The sequence below is a fragment of the Aspergillus japonicus genome (genome assembly GCF_003184785.1).
Source record: "Aspergillus japonicus CBS 114.51 unplaced genomic scaffold BO86scaffold_42, whole genome shotgun sequence".
Taxonomy (NCBI): domain Eukaryota; kingdom Fungi; phylum Ascomycota; class Eurotiomycetes; order Eurotiales; family Aspergillaceae; genus Aspergillus; species Aspergillus japonicus.
Genome location: NW_020291679.1, coordinates 1 through 20,063, shown reverse-complemented (window position 1 = coordinate 20,063; position 20,063 = coordinate 1). Strand labels below are relative to the sequence as shown.

Below are 20,063 nucleotides of genomic sequence, written 5' to 3'. Positions count from 1 at the left end.
AGCGAGCCAACCCCCTAAACCCCGAGGCAATGCAACGTCCGAGACCTCATAAGCCCCGCACGCCCGCCTCGGAGCTACGACGCAATCTGCCATGCTCCTTCTCTTATTCTCCCGAACTTACCCCCGATGAACAGGAAATGCAATCCCACCCCCCATCGCGGATCTCCAAATCCCCTCGGCCACCGAGCTCGGACAAGCCCAAACGCAGACGCAAGGCGCTCTCGTGCTACGACTGCCGGCGTCGCAAGCTCAAATGCGACCGCGAGCTGCCGGCCTGCGGGCGGTGTCGGAAAGGCGGCATCGCCGAGTCATGCTCCTACAATGAATTTCCCTTCTTGCCGGGGGAGGAACGGTCCGCATTGCTACACAATAGTGCGTACACGCTGCACAGTCCCCCGCCAGCGCCGGCGCCGCAGGACCATTTTGGCCGAGGAGGGCTGGAGCACAGCACAGCGGATCAACCGGCCCCCGAAACGAGGGTGGTATCGCTGGCAGCGCCGCAGAACGCAGGCAGCTGGCAGCTACTCGGGGCGTCGTCGTCGGCGACGGGGATCAATGAGGAGCGCCCGTCGATCCGCAGTAACGCGGCCGACAACCCCGATGGCCATGATGATGGGATCGGGCCCCCGGGGTCCGGCGGGGAGCGGCTGCGGGTGCAGACGACGATTCTGCGGGGCGAGAATTTCAAGACCCATTACTACGGGAGTACGAATCCGATCAGTTTGATTTCTCACGTGAGTGTTACTCTCTTCCTCGTCACTGTGCAGGGCGCCTCGCTGATGTTCGTGGGGGATAGTTTCCCGAGCTGCGATCCTTCATGAAGGAGACCATCATGCAGCGCACCTCCCTGCCCAGCCTGCAGCGGGAGTTGAAGGCGCTGCAGGTGAAGTGGAAGGGCATGCGGACGGACCTGCTGCCGCAGCATGAATGGGAGCTCGTCGGGCTACTCCCGGACCCGGAAACCATGGACGCCCACGTGCAGCTCTACTTCGACACCTTCGAGACCCTCTACCGCATCCTACACTACCCCAGCTTCATGCGGGAGTACGAGGCGTTCCGCGAGGACAGCCGCGCCGCGCGGCCGGCGTTTGTCGTCACGCTGATGCTGGTGCTCGCGTGCGTGGGCTGCCTCGCGGCGCCGCCGGCCCAGCAGCAGCAACAGCCCAAATACATCGGCGACAGCGCGCTGGCGCGCGAGCGCGCGACGCTGTGGATCGAGGCGGCGGAGGCGTGGCTGCCGCGGCAGAGCCAGAAGCACATCTATCTGGCGATCTGGCAGATCCGGTGCCTCCTGCTGGTGGCGAAGATGGTGAACGTGGTGAAGAAGAAGCGCACGTGGACGGCGGCGGGCACGCTGGTGCGCGAGGCCATGTCGGCCGGCTTTCACCGCGACCCGACCATCCTGGGCGACCGGGTGTCGGTCTTTGACCTGGAGATGCGCCGGCGGCTGTGGGCGACCATCCTCGAGCTGGAGCTGCAGATCTCGACCGACCGCGGCATGCCGTCCGCGGGCGCGGCGCTGACCGCGGACACCGCGCCGCCGCTGAACATCGACGACGAGGCGCTGGCGGTCGACGCCGCCGCGCTCCCGCCCTCCCAGCCGGCGGAGGTGTACACGGCGTGCTCGTTCTTGCGGGTCTCAGCGTCGAGTTTCCCGCTGCGCACCGCCCTGAACTCCCTCGTCAACGATATCCACGCGCAGTCCGTGTACGAGGAGGTGCTCCGCAGCGAGGAGCGGATCACGGCCGCGCTGCACAGACTGCCCCCGTGGCCCGACGACGACGCCGGCACCGCGGGGATGTCAGCACGAGGGCGTACCCCAACCCTAGCCCGCGCGCTGCTGGACATCCAGCTCCGACACTTCCTGATCCTGCTGCATGCGCCGTTCGCGCGGCAGGCGGACGCCAACCCGCGCTACTCGCTCTCGCGGATGGTATGCTTCAACGCTGCGTTCCGGCTCATCGACCAGCACCGCCAGCTCACGGAGGCGGGGAACCAAATCCTACTGCTGCTGCGCCACGACTACTTCAAGAGCGCGCTGGTGATCTGCCATAACATGTACATCGCTGCCAGCGTGCACGGTACGTCAACACCCACCCTCCACCTTAGTGTCAAGGCAGACATACTGATAAAGCTTGGGGGAAAAGATAACCTCCTGCTCCAATCGAACAGCACCACGCTGATCCACTACATCGAGGCGGTCCTGCACCTTCTCGAGGAGAAGACCACGCGCCTGGGCACCGGATACACGCACTACTGGTACATCGCGGCGGCGGCGGCGTTCCTGCGGTCGCGGATTCCCAACGCGGCGCACCCGGCGGTGCAGAAGGAGGAGGCGATCTACGAGGTGGTGCGGCAGTACCATCGGGTGCTGGCGCACCAGGAGGATCTGCGCAAGGCGAAGGAGCTTCTGTTTCCGATGCGGCTGGTTCCGGTGGGTGATGGCCGTCATTTCATTCACCCCAGCAGTCAAATCAGCTGGGTGGGTGGGATGTTAAGGGTGTTAACAGTTGTACAGATGAACCCGCCCGACACCACCACCACCGCGACCCAACTCCATCTACCCGCAGACTTAACCGGAGCGGGAGCGTCTCTTCTCGACCCGGACTTATCCCAAGTAAGTTCACACACCCTTCGCCCAAGCCCTCACTGTGAGGACCTGAAGAACACCGAAGAGCACCTCAAGCACCTCAACTAACCACCACCAATACAAACAAAAACAGCCAACCTTCAGCCAAGAGGACCTCTCCCTCGACGAATTCTTCTTCGGCAATCCCGCCGCATGGACGTTCGACAACCTATGGGCGATGGAATAAACCGAGCCCGTCTTCATTTTCATTGTTTGCCGATAAGACCCAGCGAATGAAAATATTGTTCTGTGTGTGCCGGTGACAGATACCATCAACCAGAATCCCACAATCCATGGGTGGCCGGCTGATCTCCGAGATCCGGGATCTCCGGTTCGGGTCTAGTGGCCGTGGCTTATCAATTGCCAACATCCGAACCAGCCAGCCAAGCCGGCAGGCGAGGGCGAGCACAAAAAGAAAGGGAAAAAAAATAAAAAATAAAAAGCAAACAATGAAAAGCAAACCCGGGAGCTCGGGATTCTTGCCTTTTCGGCAGGAAGTTTTCTTCGGTGTTTGCTTTCTTGTTCTCGGTGGATTGGGAAGGTTTGAGGGAGGGGCAGATTGGGGGATCTATATGCATGCAGGATTGCAATCGATTTACCTGATAGTCGAGTGAACAGATTTGAAGGATGAAGGAGGGGAGAGGAGGGGCAATTTCGATTGCATAATGCAATGGCACCGCGCAGAGCTATCGCGACTCGGACTACGTCGGCCAGAGTGGTAGACTAGGTGGTAAAAACTAGCTGGATGGACCCTGGGGGTTATCACCTAGACCACCTGGCACCCAGTAACTACCCGACGGAACTCCACCCCACACCACAAGCTAGACAAGAATCAAGAAATTGAACGACCGAGCCCAGGATGGACACTGCTACACTATCGGGAAGGGAGAATACTTCCAGGCAAGGAATCCCGACCGTTGATTCATGATACTCCCGACCCTCCCGCTGCAATCGCAATTTAGGCAACGCCATCCGCGTGGGCATCCCATTATCGGTGATTGGGCATACAGGAGTGAAAAGGAGCATGTACTCAAAAAGGGGAAGGGAGGGGGGGGACAGGGGAATTAAGCTCAGACCTCAGGTGCGTCTCTGCGCCGCAGTCAGACAGGCCGGATTACGTAGTAGACTAGACTTCACTATTCTACTGTGAAGACTGCACTGCACTAGCCGCCGTCGCATCGCGCACAACCAACATCCAGAACCATCGACTCGTTCTAGATCGCCATCGACTCACACGAGCTGACCAGCTAGGTTTGGGTTGAACCAGAGAAAACGTCCGGATTGTGGCGTGCCGATTGTCGATAGTGTCCCTCGACTCCCTACGGAGGACGGAGTATAACTAACTTCAAAAGACTTGCTTGTTCCCCGGTGATAGAGTTTGGCAGACCAAAGAAGAAGAAAAATCACGCAGTCAAACACTAGACGCAATGCATTGACCTTCGGGGAGGAAGGGAGGAGGGGCAATGGCAAGCCACCACCTACCCACCCGAGTCATAAGTTTTCCTCCACTGCGTGCGTGGGTTTGTTTTTCGCCCAAAGGAGCAGGTTGTGTCGCCATCATGGAACCATCAGTCAAAGGTGAAGCGATGCGCTGGGTAGGATGGCGCATAGGGTAGGAAAACATAAACAAAAGTTAACCAAACCAGCGTTGTGCGCGGTGATTACATAACCCGTGCCACGCCGACGGTAAGCGGATGAAAATGTGGTTTTTGGCCGTTGCGACCGGAGTTGGCGCCAGAATAAGAAAAATGTGAATCAAATGCAGGTGAAGGTGTTCATGCAGACAAACAGATAGTATAGATCACACACAGTAGGAGGGGGGAGGGAGAGGAGGGAGGTTCACCGAGTTATAAGCCACCAACCGAGGGCTGCATACCTGCAGGCTGCAGATTGCAGAAACCAGATCACCTCCAGCAGGGAAGTCCGGTTGAGCGAGTGTCGATCTGCTGATCGGAAACTCCCATGCTTGCAGGTAGGGAGATAGCTTGCGAGCTGCAACCAGACACGCTAAACCGGTTTCTTTATCGGGGGCCCGATTCCGTTGGCCGGTCCGAGGATTGACACCTCCCCCATCCCGAAGTTGATAATGCATCACCCTCAGTCACACAGACACTGGACTATTGATTGAGGATTGTGGGATGGGGTCGGCTCTCTGACGCCATCCCTTAGTCTAAGACCCTCATGGAATAGTCCTTGGTCCAGGCACCGGACGCAATTCGAAGAAATCACGCACCCGGATCGCGTCAATGAGCGGTGACTCAGTGACTCGGTGTCAATCCGGCCGCTCAAAATTGCCACGCTGATGACACCATCTAATGGAGGGGGAGGGAGAGGGGAAGGAGAGGAGGGGCACCAGCAAAAGGGAACGTCAGCACTACTATGGTGGAGTCGGTGACTCTGGGCCAAAGACTCGTACACCTGGTGAGTTGGGAAGGTGATCGAGCTGTCGCGTCGATGCTCGAGACTTCCAGGTTTCAAAGCCACACATCCAGCGGGCTCCACCCGGCCCCAAAAATAAAAAATGAACACCAAATGCATTATGAATCGCTTATCTGACCCACGTGCCCGTGCACGGACATCTTTCCCTCTTCGAGTGTAGGAAACCTTATTGACTGGCTGGCTGGTGAAGTTGTTGCCATCACCACCCCCGGTGCCGGCCTGTGTGCCTGTGTGCCTGTATCGCATGGTGGTGAAACCACTCGCTGATTGGCCGTGGCCCTGCCCGTGCATTATCATCAACGTTTCATGATCCATTGTCACCGAGTGGTTCCTGAGCAATTTTGTGCAATTGGGCAGTGGCGGTCGAGGGGTTTGGGTTTGTCGGCCTGATGGCAGGGCTGGAACAGTCGGCCACTGATGGGCGGATCCACCCACTGATCCACCGGGGAAGTTCTAGAGCCCTGGCACGCAGACTTTTGCTCACCCCATGACCTGCTCGGCCTTTCTTATCGCAAGCTGGCTTTCCTGCCCCTGGGACCCTATATAGACTGTCAAGGTCCGGCAATCCAGGGAAGGAAAGCCTGTCAACCAAGCAAGCAGCTCTACGTTTCCTTTCCCCTTCCAAACCAACACCAATTCACCTTGACTCTCCCCGCCCTTTGGGTGACGGAGTAGTGCCTGCGTACATACACTACACACCACTATCTCGAGTCTCGTCCACCAAACACCCACCCAACCCAACCTACAATGTCCTACACCTCTTCCTTCCTCTTCACCAAACCGAACCCTCCTCCACCCGTGCGCCCTCAGCGTCGCTCCCCCTTCGCGACCAAATCCTCGCTCCACCTCCACCTCTGCCTCGTTTCCGGCGAGAAGTATGAACACGAAAGCAGCGCCAAGCAGCCCGATCTGCGCCGGTGCCTCGGCCACGCCCGCGTCCATGAGAAGTCCATGGAGCTCGTCAAGCGGGACATCCAGGTCCACATCCGCTCCATGGGCAGCGACAGCGACGATGACCTCGACAACGACCTGCCCGTCCCACCCCGGCGCTCCCGCCGCGGCTCCAAGCCCTCGTCCGCGGCTCCTGCCCCGGTGAAGTCGGCGGCTGTCAAGTCGACTGTCGTGAAGACCCCGTCCATCAAATGGGCCCCGGAACCTACGGAGAGAAAGAGCCTCCTCGACAAAGGCCGCCGGTGCATGGAGAAGATCTTCTCCCGCCGGAGTGGCAGTGTGCACTGGTCTCAATCTGGAGTGCCTGTTGTCGCCTGTTAAACTCGACCTATTCTTCACTCAGTCTCGACCACGTCTCACCGTCCTCGATCCACTCTATCAAAACAACCACCCATCAGGGTCCTCACCAGACTCAGGGAACCACGCCGTGTCCGGTGTCTCTCCACCGCCGACTCCATCGGCAACTCGTCTGCTCCAATCCAGACCGACTTCTCCACAGGATCACTCATACCTCCCGCCAGTACATCCGCTACTGACGCGCTTTCATCCGATTGAGAGCTTTGAGTATCCTCATCGTCTCGGACAGACGTCCTCCACCTCATCATCATGATCATCCTCATCCTCCACCATGACGAAGCAGAGCTTCAAGATCACGGCCTAAAAATGTTTCCTACTATTTCCTTGTCTCCTTTGTCCCACTATCTCGGCGTCACCCATCCTGTCTAGCGTTCACTCCTGTTATTAGAATATACCACCTAGAGCGTCCACGTCCTATAGACCACTGCATAGATCAGACCTTCCCCTTGCCGTGCAAGGGACGAACCAATAATGATGAATACACTTTCCAAACACAACATCATTTTTCTCCTTCTAGTCCCCAAATCCCTGGAATCCCAAGCTCAATCATCAATCACACTTAGATCCCACACTAACGCAACCCTCGCGCGGCAGCGGTACGAGTACGAAGCCAGAGACCTTCTAGAACATGCGAAATCCGTCCTCGCCAGAAATAGCTTCCCCCGAAACAACACCTCCCACAAAAAGGGGGAATGGCACCCGCTACCGGGTCGATCGGTCGGACACGGGGCGGAGTCAGTCCAGCCAGCCCGGCAAATTGGCGAGACCGGATCGCCGCGGGTAAATCCCCTCCTTCCCCTTCCCCATCGGGGTCTCGTTCTTCCGGGCTCTGGAGTGGGGCCACGGGGAAGGGATTCCCGGGGCGGGCGAACCTCGCGTGGTTTTCCGGCGGATTAGGTAGGTCTGTTGCTGCGATTGAGTCACGGCGGTTGTCTACGAGTACTCCTACTAGGGAAGTGCTATTCTTAGTTCTTTGGTTTATGGGTGTGGACTATGGGTGGAGGCACTGATAGGTGATGGAGCTACAGCGTACTAGCCTCGAGAATCGCGTGTATCGCTACTGGACGGAGTACGAGTATTCAGGAGGACTATTGAGCACGATCAACTAGGGGTTACGTACCCGTACCCCTGCTCTGATCCATGATCAACAGACATGATGTGTAGGTGTGGGTGTGGGGTAGACGCCGCTGATCACTTCGGATGGTGTCATTCCAGCTGAAACAGATTGCCGGATCTGCAGGGTCGGGTCTTTGACGATCCGGTGGGGAGGGAGGGTGCGAGTGGTTCGTGGTGGCTGTGATGGGATTTTTATAGTACACAGTGACATAACGTCCGGCACGGGGATAGCTGACGTGCTGGAGTCGCCACTGTGGGACGGTGGTTCTATTCCCAGTGCGATGTGTTGTTGAGTACGTGCGATGATCGAGCGCCGCGTGACGGGAGATATATATAGTACGCGAAGGGAGTAAGTTGTGGGGTAATGACTAAGAGATTTGTATGCAAGGATAGTCACGTCACTCTAGCCCAGAAAATGAGTCGGACGGGCTATAGTGATCGATCCACTTCTATATCGTGGCACAATGGCTGGTCGAATCCACGAAGGACGAGCCCAGGTCAGGGATAGCGTGGTCGCTCAGATGGGTGGACACGAAATGGACTGAACAGTCCCTGTTATTCAAGCTTGATTCGAGTGACCATTCAAGACTGACTACAGCGATGATACTATCACAGTTCTGGCATCCCCAATTGACTAACCAGATCAACTTGACTAGTTGATTGTGTGTATGATTACGAAGCCCCGTGGATAGCATATTGGCTAAAAATAGATCACATATGCAACGTTTGTCCGCCCGGAGCGGAAGGCAGAGGCAGAAAAAGGCCGGCAGCCGGCAAGAACTTTTCTCGTTTCTCCAGCACCAAGAACGCTTTCGGTCTGGCTGGGACTTCTGCCGGGGATTCATGTTGTCAAGGATACACCGCCCAGTGTAGACATTACGCTCCGTGTTGCTGCAAAATCACATCAAGATTATATTTCAAGGTGTCAAAGGTGTCCTTCATCGTCCATGCCTTCAAGACCTTGTCAGTAGTGGAGTGCGATCACAGTTCAAGCGAGTCATAACTCACCGGCCGCTTCTACCCGGTTTCCCGCTTAGGACCCTTTTGACTATAACCTAGCCTGGAGACGGCCATGCATCGTGCAACCCTGGAGGTGGTCCCCGTAATCTCACTAAAATCTGACTGCAATTTAAATAGGCCAATGACGTTGAGAGAGCACCTCGATAACCCAGAAGCGAGAAGCTGGGCATGAATCGGCTTGTTTTGTTTTCATTGTGTACTATTAATTCCATTGCGTCCCCTCTGCAAGACCCTGCTGATAGTGATTCTCTGAGCATCACTGCTGGGTATCACAGAGTGAAATACCACTGCTAGATGCCGCAAAGCATAGTACAATATGACGATTAATCTACAGCAGCGAGAGAGTACAAGTAGCCACTTTGTAACGATGCATTGACTAGCTTGACTAGCTTGACTAGCACAGTGACCAATTTGAATTAGATTGGACTACCAGTCGGAAGATTAATCTTAAATACATTATCATACCCCTTAAGCTGGGAGCTTCGATCCATGTGCTTGAAAATTCACCCAAAGTTCGTCCACGGTTGTTATGCCCGGTGACAAAAGCGACAGCCCCAATGCTGCCTAACGTGTTTCGCATGTATGTCCAATCCGCGTTGACACATCGTCCATACTAAACAGACTGTCTTCATTAGCATCGGCCTCGGCCTGACCGTCTACTCATTTCTCCCCCAACTCCAACTCACCCGATCCAAGAAGGACACCTCAGGCCTGTCGCTCTTCTCCGTCGTCCTCAACACCATCTACGCTACGGAACAGTTCCTCGTCGGTCTGATCTACGTCAGCCTCCCCCATGGCGCAGACTTCTTCATCGACAACCCCAAGTCCGGGGGCGACTGGCTGAATTTCTGCCAACTCGCCACTGTCTGGGTGCTTTTCGTTCTTCAGTAAGTAGTGCGACCAGTTGAATTTCCCTCAAGGCTCAATGGCCACTCACGACATTTACACACCAGAACTAACCCTCAAGATTTGGCATGTGTCTCTGGTATCCATCCCCTGGACTATCCCGCCGACGAAAGATCTACGCGTCAACTCTCTACGGCATCTTCCTCGCCATCTCCCTCGCACCAGGGGCGTTACTCATCGTGTTGCTCTACCAAGACCCGGAGGCGGATTTAACACACGCGATCTTCAGCGGCTGCCATCTTTTGTATGTCAACCCGGCGGTGCCGTGGCTCAGTCTGGGAGCGTTTCTGTGTCAGGTCGTCACCCTGCTTCGCCCAGGGCCACAGCACCAAAGTGGCATCAGTGTGCGGGGGCTGGGTGCTCAGGCGGTTGTGTTTCTGCTGCTCGCGGGGACCTGGCCTTTTCGGGTCACCAGTCGACCGTTCCCAGAAGACTATCCGCTGTCTTGGCCGTTGGTATATGCCTGGTTCCTGTGGGTGGGGTGGCCGGCGGTGGACAGTCTGATTTTCGCGGTCGGACAGGGGCTCTTGTTCTTGCTGGTGGCGCGGAGACGTGCTGTCGTCGGCGCTTTGGAGGCTACCGCAGAGGAAACCGAGCCTTTGCTGGCGAGCAGGCAGTAAGGAAGCCTTGTTGTGTCAAGAACAGTATGATACGCAGACTAGGTGGTGAAAAGTCCCACCAGATTTGCATCGGGTACCGCGTTCTTGGGCGTGCTCCTGGGGCAAATCCTCCCCTTCCCTGGCCAAATTCAAGACCTGTATTGGATGCCAAGGGAGTGGGGGTGCGTAGATGTCTTGTCTCCGAATGTAGAGTTCTTAATTGAGATCCATCAGCTGTTCTCCTTTGCAAGCATATCCTCGCCGCCCTGGTTTCAGATGAATTATCAAGTGCTTACTTGACCACTCCACCCTTCGGCCCCCTTCAATCTTCACTCTCGTTCTGGTCCGGAACATCCTTGGACGGCGACAGAAAGACGCCCAATTATCTCCGCCAACAATACTGAGTGGTCTCGTATGATTACTTCCTAACAGGGAAAATTTGTTTACTCTTGGAAATGCAACAACAATCATCTTTTCACACATGTACGCTCGAATATCGCACTGTGTTGCGGAGAATCCCTCCACCTGCGCCGCCCTTCATAGGTCAGGAGCAAGGGATCGGCAGCCCCGATCGGAACGCTGCATACCATACTGAGACCGCGGAAGATCGGCTTGGTTGGACGGGGGGTCTATTTCCGCACGGTTTCTTGTTCTCCCTGGAGCCGTGTGTGGCCCAAAAGCCCCCCTGGGCCTGGGCTTTATGTGACACAAAGTATGAAGGCCAAATTGCGATTTGCATACTTCCATTTACGGTCGACAAACCACAAACAAACCGCCAGGCTTCGCGTCGAAACCACTCCTAGCCTACTTACTATAAATCCACGCCGATTGCATGTGGCAAATGAAAGATCATCATTCGCATCGACGTCGACAACCGCCTCCACAACCCCGACAACAAAAAGATCAACACCAACCTCCACCAACACCGCCAAAATGAAGTTCGCCCTCTTCCTGTCCAGCGCCTTGGTTGCCATTGTTCCCGCCTTGGCCTACTCCTCGACCCAGGTTAGTGGTTTACAACTGGAGGATTGCAATGACGAGACTAACATCCACGCAGGCCGGGCTCTTCGCCCAGGACCACTTCCTCGGGCCTTACGTCCACAGCAATGGGGATGGATCTTGCATTACGACGTAGGAGCCGGCTGTCTTAGTTACTATAGAGGTTGTGCTAACGCGATGATGTATAGACCCGCGGGTGTCATCAATTCTGTGGAGCTGATTCCTGGCATGACATGCCAACTGTATCGGTACGGGTTCAACTGACGTCCAGACTGGGCGATTTCTCTTTGCTTTGACTGGATACTGACGCCTTGAGCTCCACTATAGCGAGCCGAGCTGTGCTCAGGAGCCTATCCCGCTCAAGCGCGATAGCGCCTCGCTCAGATACGACATCGGAGCCCCGGCGCGGAGCGCCCGGTGCCTGAAATAGATCCTGGTCCAGACACCACGCTGGACTTTCGGACATCGACAATTTCTTTGTACCGATAGCCTTCTGTTCTTGTAATAATTGAAATTCCTCTTTTGTTCCACTCTCTTCCCGAGTTATCCTTGCCTAGGGCGCGATAGACCTAAGTGACAATATAAGTGGATCCCTGGGGATCTCTTTCTTGTTGAAGATCTCCAAAGTCTGGAGATCCGAGTGCTTCGACGTCATTGCGGCTCCTAGCATGATTCCCGTCGGCTACTCACATACGCCGCACCACAATCGGAGAGAGCGATCTGTGGTGTGGTGCATGAGTACACCCGTCTCGCCGGGCGCGATGCAGTGCTCCGTAATGCAGCCGCTGTAACCCATGCACCCTCCCTGTGACACCGGCACAACATCAGCCCTATACACGCCCGTCCTATAGTGGGTCCAAGCTCAATATATTGTGTGACTCACTCGCCGGTTAGCGTCAGCCTCATCCGAGCCCACGTGCCATTGTGCAGGATATAGATACACACACATCGCAACACCACTGAAAAGGATACACCCCGCCGCCACCTGTGTCCGTCGCGCCTCCAAATCCATACATCAACCATGGATCCACCCGCACAGACACCAGCCACCCAGCGCGCCCTCAGCCTCCCCGAGATCCTCACTGAGATAATCGTCTGGACCCACGCCGACACGCTCAACACCTGGCCCGCCACGCGCGCACCCCTCCCACCAGAATCCACCCCCACCCCTACCCTATCCACCGACGACGGCGACGACCCCTCCAACGACCCAAGCATCGACGTCGACGACGAAGGCTCAGTCTCCGACACCACCTGGGCCGAGGACGCCGACGAGCACGAATCCACATACCACTACACCCGCGCAGGCGCCCTGTACCGCTGCGCCCTCGTCAACCGCCCCTGGTCGGCCGCGACCCTGCCCGTGCTCTGGCGCGACGACCTCGGATGCTCGCACAGCAGCAACGAGCTCCTCGACCGCCTGGCGCGGAGCGCCGACCCCGCGCGCCGACAGATGTACGCCGCGATGGTGACGCGCGCCCGCCTCGTCACCGTCGGCGAGCCGGTCGCGCAGGGATACGGCGCGGCACTGCGCGAGGTCGAGTTTCCCCGGCTAGAGTCTGTCACCTTGGTGTGTCCCGGGGCGGGAGGGGGTGCGTTGTCGTACGTGCCGCCGGTGCGGGGTGACCGGGTCCGGGTGCTGGAGATCGATCCGCGGTTCGAGTCGTGGCCGGATACGTACTGCGTGCGGCATGCGGAGTGGGAGGCGTTGTTGGAGGAGATTCCGGTGGGTTTCTTGTCTTCACCTGTGGGGATGACAACGACGATGGCGGATGAGCTGACGAGGTGCCTTTTGGATCTCTAGACAATCTTCCCGAATGTTGAGACGGTGGCGTTTCTGGACCGTGCGAGGGTGTTTCCCGGGGCGTTGGGGCGGTTTGCGGAGAGGTTGCCTGCGTTGAAGAGGTTGGATCGTCGGCTCGTGATTGAGAATGAGGATATTTATAGTCCGGGGTAGAGGGTGCATGGTGGGATGTGGGTTGTGCTGGGAGAGCGGGGGAGGGGGTGGACGGAGGTTAGGGCTGGTTTTCAAGGTAATCGTTACTGACGGTGGTGCATGATCTCCGAGTTTTCCCGTTTGGCTCACTTGTTCCAACTCCTATGTTGCCACATTGTCAGTCAACTTGTGTCAATCCTACGGGTTCTTACATTGCTTCTCAATCCCAAGTCACCTGTTAGGAATGTCTCCTCGGCGGGTGGTGCAAGTAACCTTCTGCGATTGGGTAACTTCGGATAACCTGGTCTGTCACGCACCAGAAACAGTTCGACCTTGCACAACGCAAATCCAATTCACTTGCCCATCTATGTGCCTCTTACAACTACTCAACATCGACACCCCAGTGAAACGAAGATACCAAACAAACAACACCGCGGAAAGAAAAGTAATTCCATCCCACAGCCAACAACCCTCACCGCCGATACCACATCCGCGTAACCTTCGTGCGCCGCATTTTCTTCTGCAGCTGAAACACCCCGTAGAGGGTGGCCTCGGCCGTCGGCGGGCAGCCGGGGATGTACACGTCCACCGGGACGAGGCGGTCGACCCCGCGCACGACGCTGTAGCTGTAGTGGTAGTAGCCGCCGCCGTTGGCGCAGCTGCCCATGCTGATCACCCAGCGGGGCTCGGCCATCTGGTCGTAGCACTGCCGCAGCGCGGGCGCCATCTTGTTGGTGACCGTGCCCGCCACGATCATCACGTCCGCCTGGCGCGGCGACGCCCGGAAAATGATCCCCAGCCGGTCCTGATCGTAGCGCGGCATCGACACGTGCATCATCTCGAGGGCGCAGCAGGCGAGCCCGAAGCTGAGCGGCCAGAGGGAGCCCTGTCGCGCCCAGTTGACGATCTGGTCGAAGGTGGTGCTTGCGGAGGTCAGCCCGGAGATCCTAAGGGGGGGGTAAGGGTGGTTGCGTACAGGACGTGCTCGGCTAGGTTCATGGGTCGTTTCTCGGTTGAGAGAGAGGTGGAGGGTGGTGCGGTGCTGTTATCGGTATGCATCGAGCGATGGAATGTGTTGACTGAGGGGAGGGCGCGAGGGGAGTGCATCGTGTAAGTTGATTGCGCGCGTGATCGAAAGCATAGAGATGCGACTTCTGAATAAGAGACGAGGGTATATTGAGGTCAGCGGAATGGCCTAAAGTTCTCCATGCTGGCGTACAGTACCATGATTGAGAATCCGTGGATGACTCGAACGTGACAGATGCATGTCGAAAGTTGTGAGGGAAGTTGCTTGCACTAAATGAATATATGCTGAATCGAATCTTACCGGTGTGTTCAGCAAACGGTCAAGTGGCAGGGGATGATAAGCACTGCAGTGGGCATAGTATACGTATACTCCGTACATTTCCATTTGATGTGGGTTTTCCGACTAGCATGTGGGATTTCCCGACTAGAATTCCGCAAGTAGTAAGGTCTTCCCGCCGGCCCCCACTTGGGCTTTTTGAGTCTGTCTTCGTCTTCCTCTTTCCGCTCTTTTCTTTTTTTCCCCCTCATGCACTTACTGCTCCTGCTGCTGCTACTATGCCCTTGAAGAAATCCCGGGTTCCAGTCGATCACAAGTCTCAAACGATTTCGATATGCGATCCACAGACTACAGTGGCCTGTAGTATATGTCACAAAGTATTCACCACTAAGAGCCACCTCCGGCGACATGAGGCGAGCCGTAAGCCACCCCACCCTTGCATTAGTCCTCGGCCAAATCTGAACCCTAGCTAGATGCGCCGGTGACCAAGCTCATTTGCAACCATTGTGGTGGTGCCTATCGGAGAAGGTATTCAGAACCCTAGATCCACTGGGGTCGATTCGTCTAACCTTACTCTACACCCAGGGACGTTCTACGTCGCCATCTCGGAACATGCAAGCACAATGTTGGCGACCAGAAACCCGCTGATCCCGGCAAGCCAGGAAGAAAGCGAAAGGCTTGCAATTCCTGCGCCACAGCTCGATCATTCTGCGATGGGGACTGCCCGTGCGAGGCCTGCCTGCAAAGGGGCCTGGAATGCTCATTCACTCGTCCGCATAGCCTTTCCCGAACATCCATCTCTCCCAACGAGCCTCCAGGCCAGCAATCACCTGCGAGCCTCGCTGCATCAAGTCCAGCGGCTTCCATCTCTCAGTCTGTCAAACTGTCCATACCCTTCCTCTTGCACTACACTGATGTCGAGAACGAATCACGATACGAGAGTCTCCGACTACTGTCTCAGTGCAACCCCGCAGACTCGAGATCCGCATGCTGTGCCGTGAACCATCAATCCCACCACCCTCACATCATCACGGAATCCTGGGAAAGCCTTTTCAAATCATTCATCAACACTGCTACTTTGGATCCCTCCTGCAGCCTACACCCTGCTCCCGGGGACCGGTTTGACCTGGGAGAGCTCGAACACACGTCGTCCGAGATACTATCTCTGTTGCAAAATGGTCAGTGTTCTCCACCAGAGCAATTGGTGGATTTAGACAGAGCGAAGCAGCTATTCACACCGCTGAACATCGCCCAATTCCTTGAAGCCTTTTTCGACAACGCCTTCCACAATCATTTCATCAACCCCGCAACCTTCCGATTGGGCGAAGCATCGACGCTTCTTATCCTAACCATGGTGCTCCTCGGAGCGGTGTACACCTCCCCCTACAATGGCAGTGATCTAGAAACGTACTCAAGCGTGACCGAGCACCTGATATTCACCGGCCCGTCTTTCCAGCACATAACAAATCCAGGCATCAACGCCCTGAACGACCGCAGCACTCTGGAAACCCTCCAAGCCACGATGCTCGTAGTGACGCTGCAGGCGTACAAGCAGAACCCGGACAGCATCCGACGAGTCCGCCTGCAACGCCTACCGGCGCTCTTCACCGCCATCCGCATGCTGAACCTGAACCAGATCACGAACGACTGTATTCCCAACGTCTCTGGCAGGGACGCATACCTGCTCCGAGAGGGGCTTGTCCGGTTCGTGACATCTGCCCCTATACGTAGTGCATAACAAACTGACCAAGCTGCATCAGCGTCATGGCCGGCATCTATCTCCTAGACTGCTACTGCGTCATCTTCTTCCGCTACCCAACCCAGCTCCGGATCGAGGAGGTACTCTTCGCGATCCCTGAGCGGGACGACCTGTTCAACGCCCGCGATACTCCCGAATTTGAGCAGCTCGCCGGCGGCGTCCCCAGCGCGCCGTCACGTGCGCCCCTCCGGGTCCGATCCGTCCTGCGCGACCTGATGCGGGCCGAAGGTCGCGCGCCGCACCGTGAAGCCTACCTCCCTAGCACGGTCTTTGGATCGTTTCTCGTTCTGTCGGGTAAGTGGGATCAGCCCGGTCCCGTCAGCTTCGCTCTCGCGTGATTGACTAACTCCAAACGGCGGCAGCACTCCAATGCGTCCTGTTCGATCTGCTGGCCCTGCACGCCCTCACGGACGAACCGGGGCTCTTCGATGCGGTCGACCGGGGCCTGGACCGATGGAAGGCCCACTGGGATGACCTGTGCCGCGGCGCGTCGGATTCACCCAGCGCGGAACGGGCCGGGTTCATCATCCATGCGGTTGAGTACTGGTCGGTGGCCAAGGCCCTCGTCAAGCATCCCTCCGTTGCCGCGTTGCCGGAAGACAATCACGACAACGACAACGACAGCCACCACCACGATAGCTTTCGTCGTCTGGTGGACCGACTGACGACGAGGGACTGATGGGGTGAGGGACTCGGGCTCGGCGAGGATGCTCTAGGGCATAAGTAGGAATTCCATCACCTCCATCTTCTCCTAATCTCCAATTCTTCTGTGTGCTCAAGCAAAGATCCCCCACACAGCTATTAATTTGTGATGAGCGTAGACCGCTCGGCCAAAAGAGTGTCAAGGCGCTGATCTGACTGATTTTCTGCTCCAAAGGATCCTCGGATTCCTGCCAATTTGTATGTGGGTGGTCCATACATTGTCTTACTAGCTACCTAAGAAAGGTATGTACTCTAGCCCTCACTCGAGGTGGCAAAATCCTGTTGCAGTCTCCGGCCTCCTCGGATTGGTTGAGGGCAGCTCACCGCCACGCCACAGTGCTTACGTCGTAACGTTACCACTAGGTACAGTACAGTTCAGTTCAGTTGACAGGGTTTGGGAGATTTGGGATCCTGTAGAGAGAACCATCGGCTAGTTTGTTGTCTTGACATTCTTTCAAATAGGGTCAAGCGGTGCAACGCTCTCATCAACAGTCCCAGGTAACTAAGTTCCTCCAAGCGAGCCTGACATCCACTGGGCACCATTTTCAGCCCCCCCCCCCCCCTCCGGACAAGACAGACCCATGAATTCCAAGTTTCAAATGCTTCCATTGTTTGTAAGCACCATCGACCATCGACCATCGACCATCGACGTATCGCCCCAAGCGAATGGATTGACAAGAAATTGGGGCCGGATGAAAGGAGTCTCGGACAAAGCGTCCCGGACACCAGCGACCGTGGCATCATCTACAGACGATGTATCGACAGCTTGTCGCTGAACAGAACATTATCTCGAATCGGCGCCCAGGAAATGCGTTTGCAGTACAGCTCAGCCCCTGTTGGGAGATCCTAGGTCCATTGTTAGTAAAAGTCCACCCGTTAACTACGTCGTCCCTCCCTTGTGAGGTAAGGTTCCCACGAAAAGCAGTCGGCGTGAGCGTCGAATGTCATCAGCACACCCTGTAGGGATTCACCGACATAGAGTCCAAGTGAGACCGATCGTCCAAAAGATATATAAAACGAAAGAAAGAAAAGAAAGAAAGAAAGAAAGAAAGAAAGAAAAAAAAGCAAACAGAGAAGGCTGTCTCCGATGAGACGGATAGTGGATAAGGCGCACACAACCTTTCTCGAGAAGGGTGTAGAGTCATCCATAGTGCGGTCGGCACAGTCCGGTCGGGGGAGCGACCTCACGCGTCGATGTCAGGCTATCCCCCCCGAGCGGTATACATGCATTCTTACCGTCTTCTTGCGTCGCGGCGAAAGGTTGGGGGAGGGGGAGGGGGTAGGGTTTCTTCCGACCGACTAGGCAGAATTTGTTGCTGGCGCCTTGCTTGAGGGCTCTTTCAGGCTTGCTGGGTTGAGGCAAAACAAGCGGGGGTTCATCCTTCCGCCGAGATCGTAACTGCTCTTATCATTTCGCGAGCAAGGGCTGAGGATGGATTTCTTGATCGCGGGGCTTGGTTTCGATTCCGGGGAGGCTGTGGCTGCTATACTGCGGAGGGCGTAAGTTACTGTACACTGAGAGGATGACGGATTGCAAGGATAAGGCGGCTGGTGGTGGTGGTGGTGGAAGTACAAAAAAAAAAAAAAAAAAAGAAAAGAAAACAGAGAGAGGAAATATCTTCTCGTGCAAGGGATCTGCCATGAAAGGGGCCTCAATAATGTTCGTTGTTGAACGACTGACCTACGTAGGTTACAAAGAAGGAAAAAAGTGTCGGTCGGAGAGCCCGTTCCAGTGAGTGTGACCCTGCACTTTCTCGGAGGAGGTTGTAGGGTTGGGCTGAGGCCGGTCGGATGAGTGGCCTTTGAAGAATGTAGTTCGACGGTAGGCGGTAGGAGGTGATGGATTGTTGGTATTTCGTGGATTGACCGCGTGGAGACGAAGAGAGGTCCTTGTTGACAACGACGACGCAAGCTTGGGCAGCGGGCTTGCCACGTTCCGGGCCCGAGGAAAACCGTGCGATGCAGCGTGGCTCTGGCTCTGGCTATTCCACTCAGCCGCTCGATTCGGTCGCTTTGAACAAGGGATGGATTTCAGCGAGATGGAGGGAGAACAGGTAAGGTAGCCCTGAGTACCGTCGTAGTTACCTATCTAGGGCCCGAGATGGTTAATGTACAGTACCCAAGCAGCTACGGTGCCTCAGCACTGCACCTTAAGTAGAGAACGTCACCCTAGTCGCGTCTGTGGTGAGCATTGCAACTAACATGGACAGCAGTCAGATTTCGCAATGCCCGTCCCTCCAATACGCAAGGCTAGCTGCACAGCACAGCCGGGTGAGTTCGGAGGGCATGGCACAGCGGTCCACACCTAATCGACGGGCGGAGTTTGTACGGGTTGGGTCATGGAAAAGGATGCTGACGTGATCGGGTTTGATGTGGTCTCTTCTAGAGAGTCCTGGTTCTCGCAGAAGGGATCACAGGGGAAAGGGGCCGCCGGTTCAGCTGATGAAGCTTGATGGCGGCGTGCTGTGTAGGATCAAAGGAATGACCGAAAGTAATGGCAGGAGTCCGATAGCCGTGGCAAGCCTGAAAGACCATCGAAGGCATTTAGAGTATTGTCATGTACAAAAAGCGAGTGAAAAGTGGCGAAAGGGAAAGGGAAACGAACTCGACTTCGCGACCATCAAATGTGGATTGCCCCGGTCGGCGTGAGTGCCCCTCAAGGAAAATACCCACATTCCACCCGGCTCGCTGGTCTTCTTGGCTCGGCTCGGACCGTACTTAGCTAGCTACTGTAGCTACTGAGTATACTTGCCCGTGCCGATCCGCTGCTGGGTTTGGTAGGAAATGTTCCCTGTGCTCAACAAACCTCAGTCAGCGACAAAGACCGGGTGAGGAGGTGTCAAGGGTACCGTGTCTGAGGCCATGTGTGCGTACTGTACACTGTGCGTACACATGGGTAGAGTAACCGTGGGACTGGACAATTTGGGTGTGCTGCCTGGTCTTCGTGACTTTGTGCAGCACGTTCTGATGGTTGTGTGAGGATGGATGGCCTCAGCAAGGTCTCAGCGTGGGGAGGTGTGTCTGGTCGTCGTCGGTAAAGCGATGGATGGGGACCAGCAAGTTGGACTTGCGAGGATGGAGAGGTGCATCGATGGTGAAGGCAGATATCGGTTCAACGCAAGACGTAGAGTTGGTTGATGGAGGATGGAAGGCGATGTAACAGAGGGGTGGCCAGCCCAAGACAACCACACAACATCAAAAGCAAGGCCATGAACAGGATAGTTCACTCTCCCCTTGACCGTCGATGACTGCCCTCCTGAGGCTGGTTCACACCGCAAGCAAGTAGTCTGCGGGCGACCGTGCAAAAATAGCATGGAGAACGCAGAGCAGGTGCTCCAACGGAATAG

At 56.2% G+C, this 20,063-nt stretch overlaps 7 protein-coding genes across 7 annotated transcripts; 6 read left to right on the top strand and 1 right to left on the bottom strand.

The window, feature by feature from the left end:
- Nucleotides 1-137: 137 nt before the first annotated feature.
- BO86DRAFT_317722 (uncharacterized protein) lies at nucleotides 138-2,816 on the top strand (the record flags this gene model as incomplete). Its single annotated transcript, XM_025668181.1, has 5 exons — nucleotides 138-734; nucleotides 797-2,081; nucleotides 2,148-2,434; nucleotides 2,500-2,589; nucleotides 2,724-2,816. The coding sequence occupies 5 exons, from the start codon at nucleotides 138-140 to the stop codon at nucleotides 2,814-2,816; spliced, it is 2,352 nt and encodes a 783-aa protein (XP_025525595.1).
- A 2,835-nt stretch (nucleotides 2,817-5,651) lies between these two features.
- Nucleotides 5,652-6,358, top strand: BO86DRAFT_146024 (uncharacterized protein). Its single transcript, XM_025666256.1, has one exon. The coding sequence runs from the start codon at nucleotides 5,816-5,818 to the stop codon at nucleotides 6,338-6,340; it is 525 nt and encodes a 174-aa protein (XP_025525594.1). The 5' UTR covers nucleotides 5,652-5,815; the 3' UTR covers nucleotides 6,341-6,358.
- A 2,561-nt stretch (nucleotides 6,359-8,919) lies between these two features.
- Nucleotides 8,920-10,255, top strand: BO86DRAFT_145997 (PQ-loop repeat-containing protein). Its single transcript, XM_025666255.1, has 3 exons — nucleotides 8,920-9,092; nucleotides 9,148-9,399; nucleotides 9,480-10,255. The coding sequence occupies exons 1-3, from the start codon at nucleotides 9,070-9,072 to the stop codon at nucleotides 10,036-10,038; spliced, it is 834 nt and encodes a 277-aa protein (XP_025525593.1). The 5' UTR covers nucleotides 8,920-9,069; the 3' UTR covers nucleotides 10,039-10,255.
- A 695-nt stretch (nucleotides 10,256-10,950) lies between these two features.
- BO86DRAFT_401511 (uncharacterized protein) lies at nucleotides 10,951-11,446 on the top strand (the record flags this gene model as incomplete). The annotated part of the gene is made up of 4 exons (XM_025673779.1): nucleotides 10,951-11,022; nucleotides 11,075-11,148; nucleotides 11,205-11,264; nucleotides 11,344-11,446. The coding sequence occupies 4 exons, from the start codon at nucleotides 10,951-10,953 to the stop codon at nucleotides 11,444-11,446; spliced, it is 309 nt and encodes a 102-aa protein (XP_025525592.1).
- A 544-nt stretch (nucleotides 11,447-11,990) lies between these two features.
- BO86DRAFT_457614 (uncharacterized protein) lies at nucleotides 11,991-12,973 on the top strand (the record flags this gene model as incomplete). The annotated part of the gene is made up of 2 exons (XM_025677234.1): nucleotides 11,991-12,742; nucleotides 12,821-12,973. Exons 1-2 carry the CDS (start codon nucleotides 12,038-12,040, stop codon nucleotides 12,971-12,973), a joined length of 858 nt encoding a protein of 285 aa, XP_025525591.1. The 5' UTR covers nucleotides 11,991-12,037.
- A 451-nt stretch (nucleotides 12,974-13,424) lies between these two features.
- Nucleotides 13,425-13,951, bottom strand: BO86DRAFT_435410 (NuoB/complex I 20 kDa subunit family protein; the record flags this gene model as incomplete). The annotated part of the gene is made up of 2 exons (XM_025675957.1): nucleotides 13,425-13,875; nucleotides 13,929-13,951. 2 exons carry the CDS (start codon nucleotides 13,949-13,951, stop codon nucleotides 13,425-13,427), a joined length of 474 nt encoding a protein of 157 aa, XP_025525590.1.
- A 712-nt stretch (nucleotides 13,952-14,663) lies between these two features.
- Nucleotides 14,664-16,693, top strand: BO86DRAFT_449490 (Zn(II)2Cys6 transcription factor; the record flags this gene model as incomplete). The annotated part of the gene is made up of 5 exons (XM_025676719.1): nucleotides 14,664-14,675; nucleotides 14,725-14,783; nucleotides 14,841-15,959; nucleotides 16,016-16,308; nucleotides 16,377-16,693. 5 exons carry the CDS (start codon nucleotides 14,664-14,666, stop codon nucleotides 16,691-16,693), a joined length of 1,800 nt encoding a protein of 599 aa, XP_025525589.1.
- Between the last annotated feature and the right edge of the window lie 3,370 nt (nucleotides 16,694-20,063).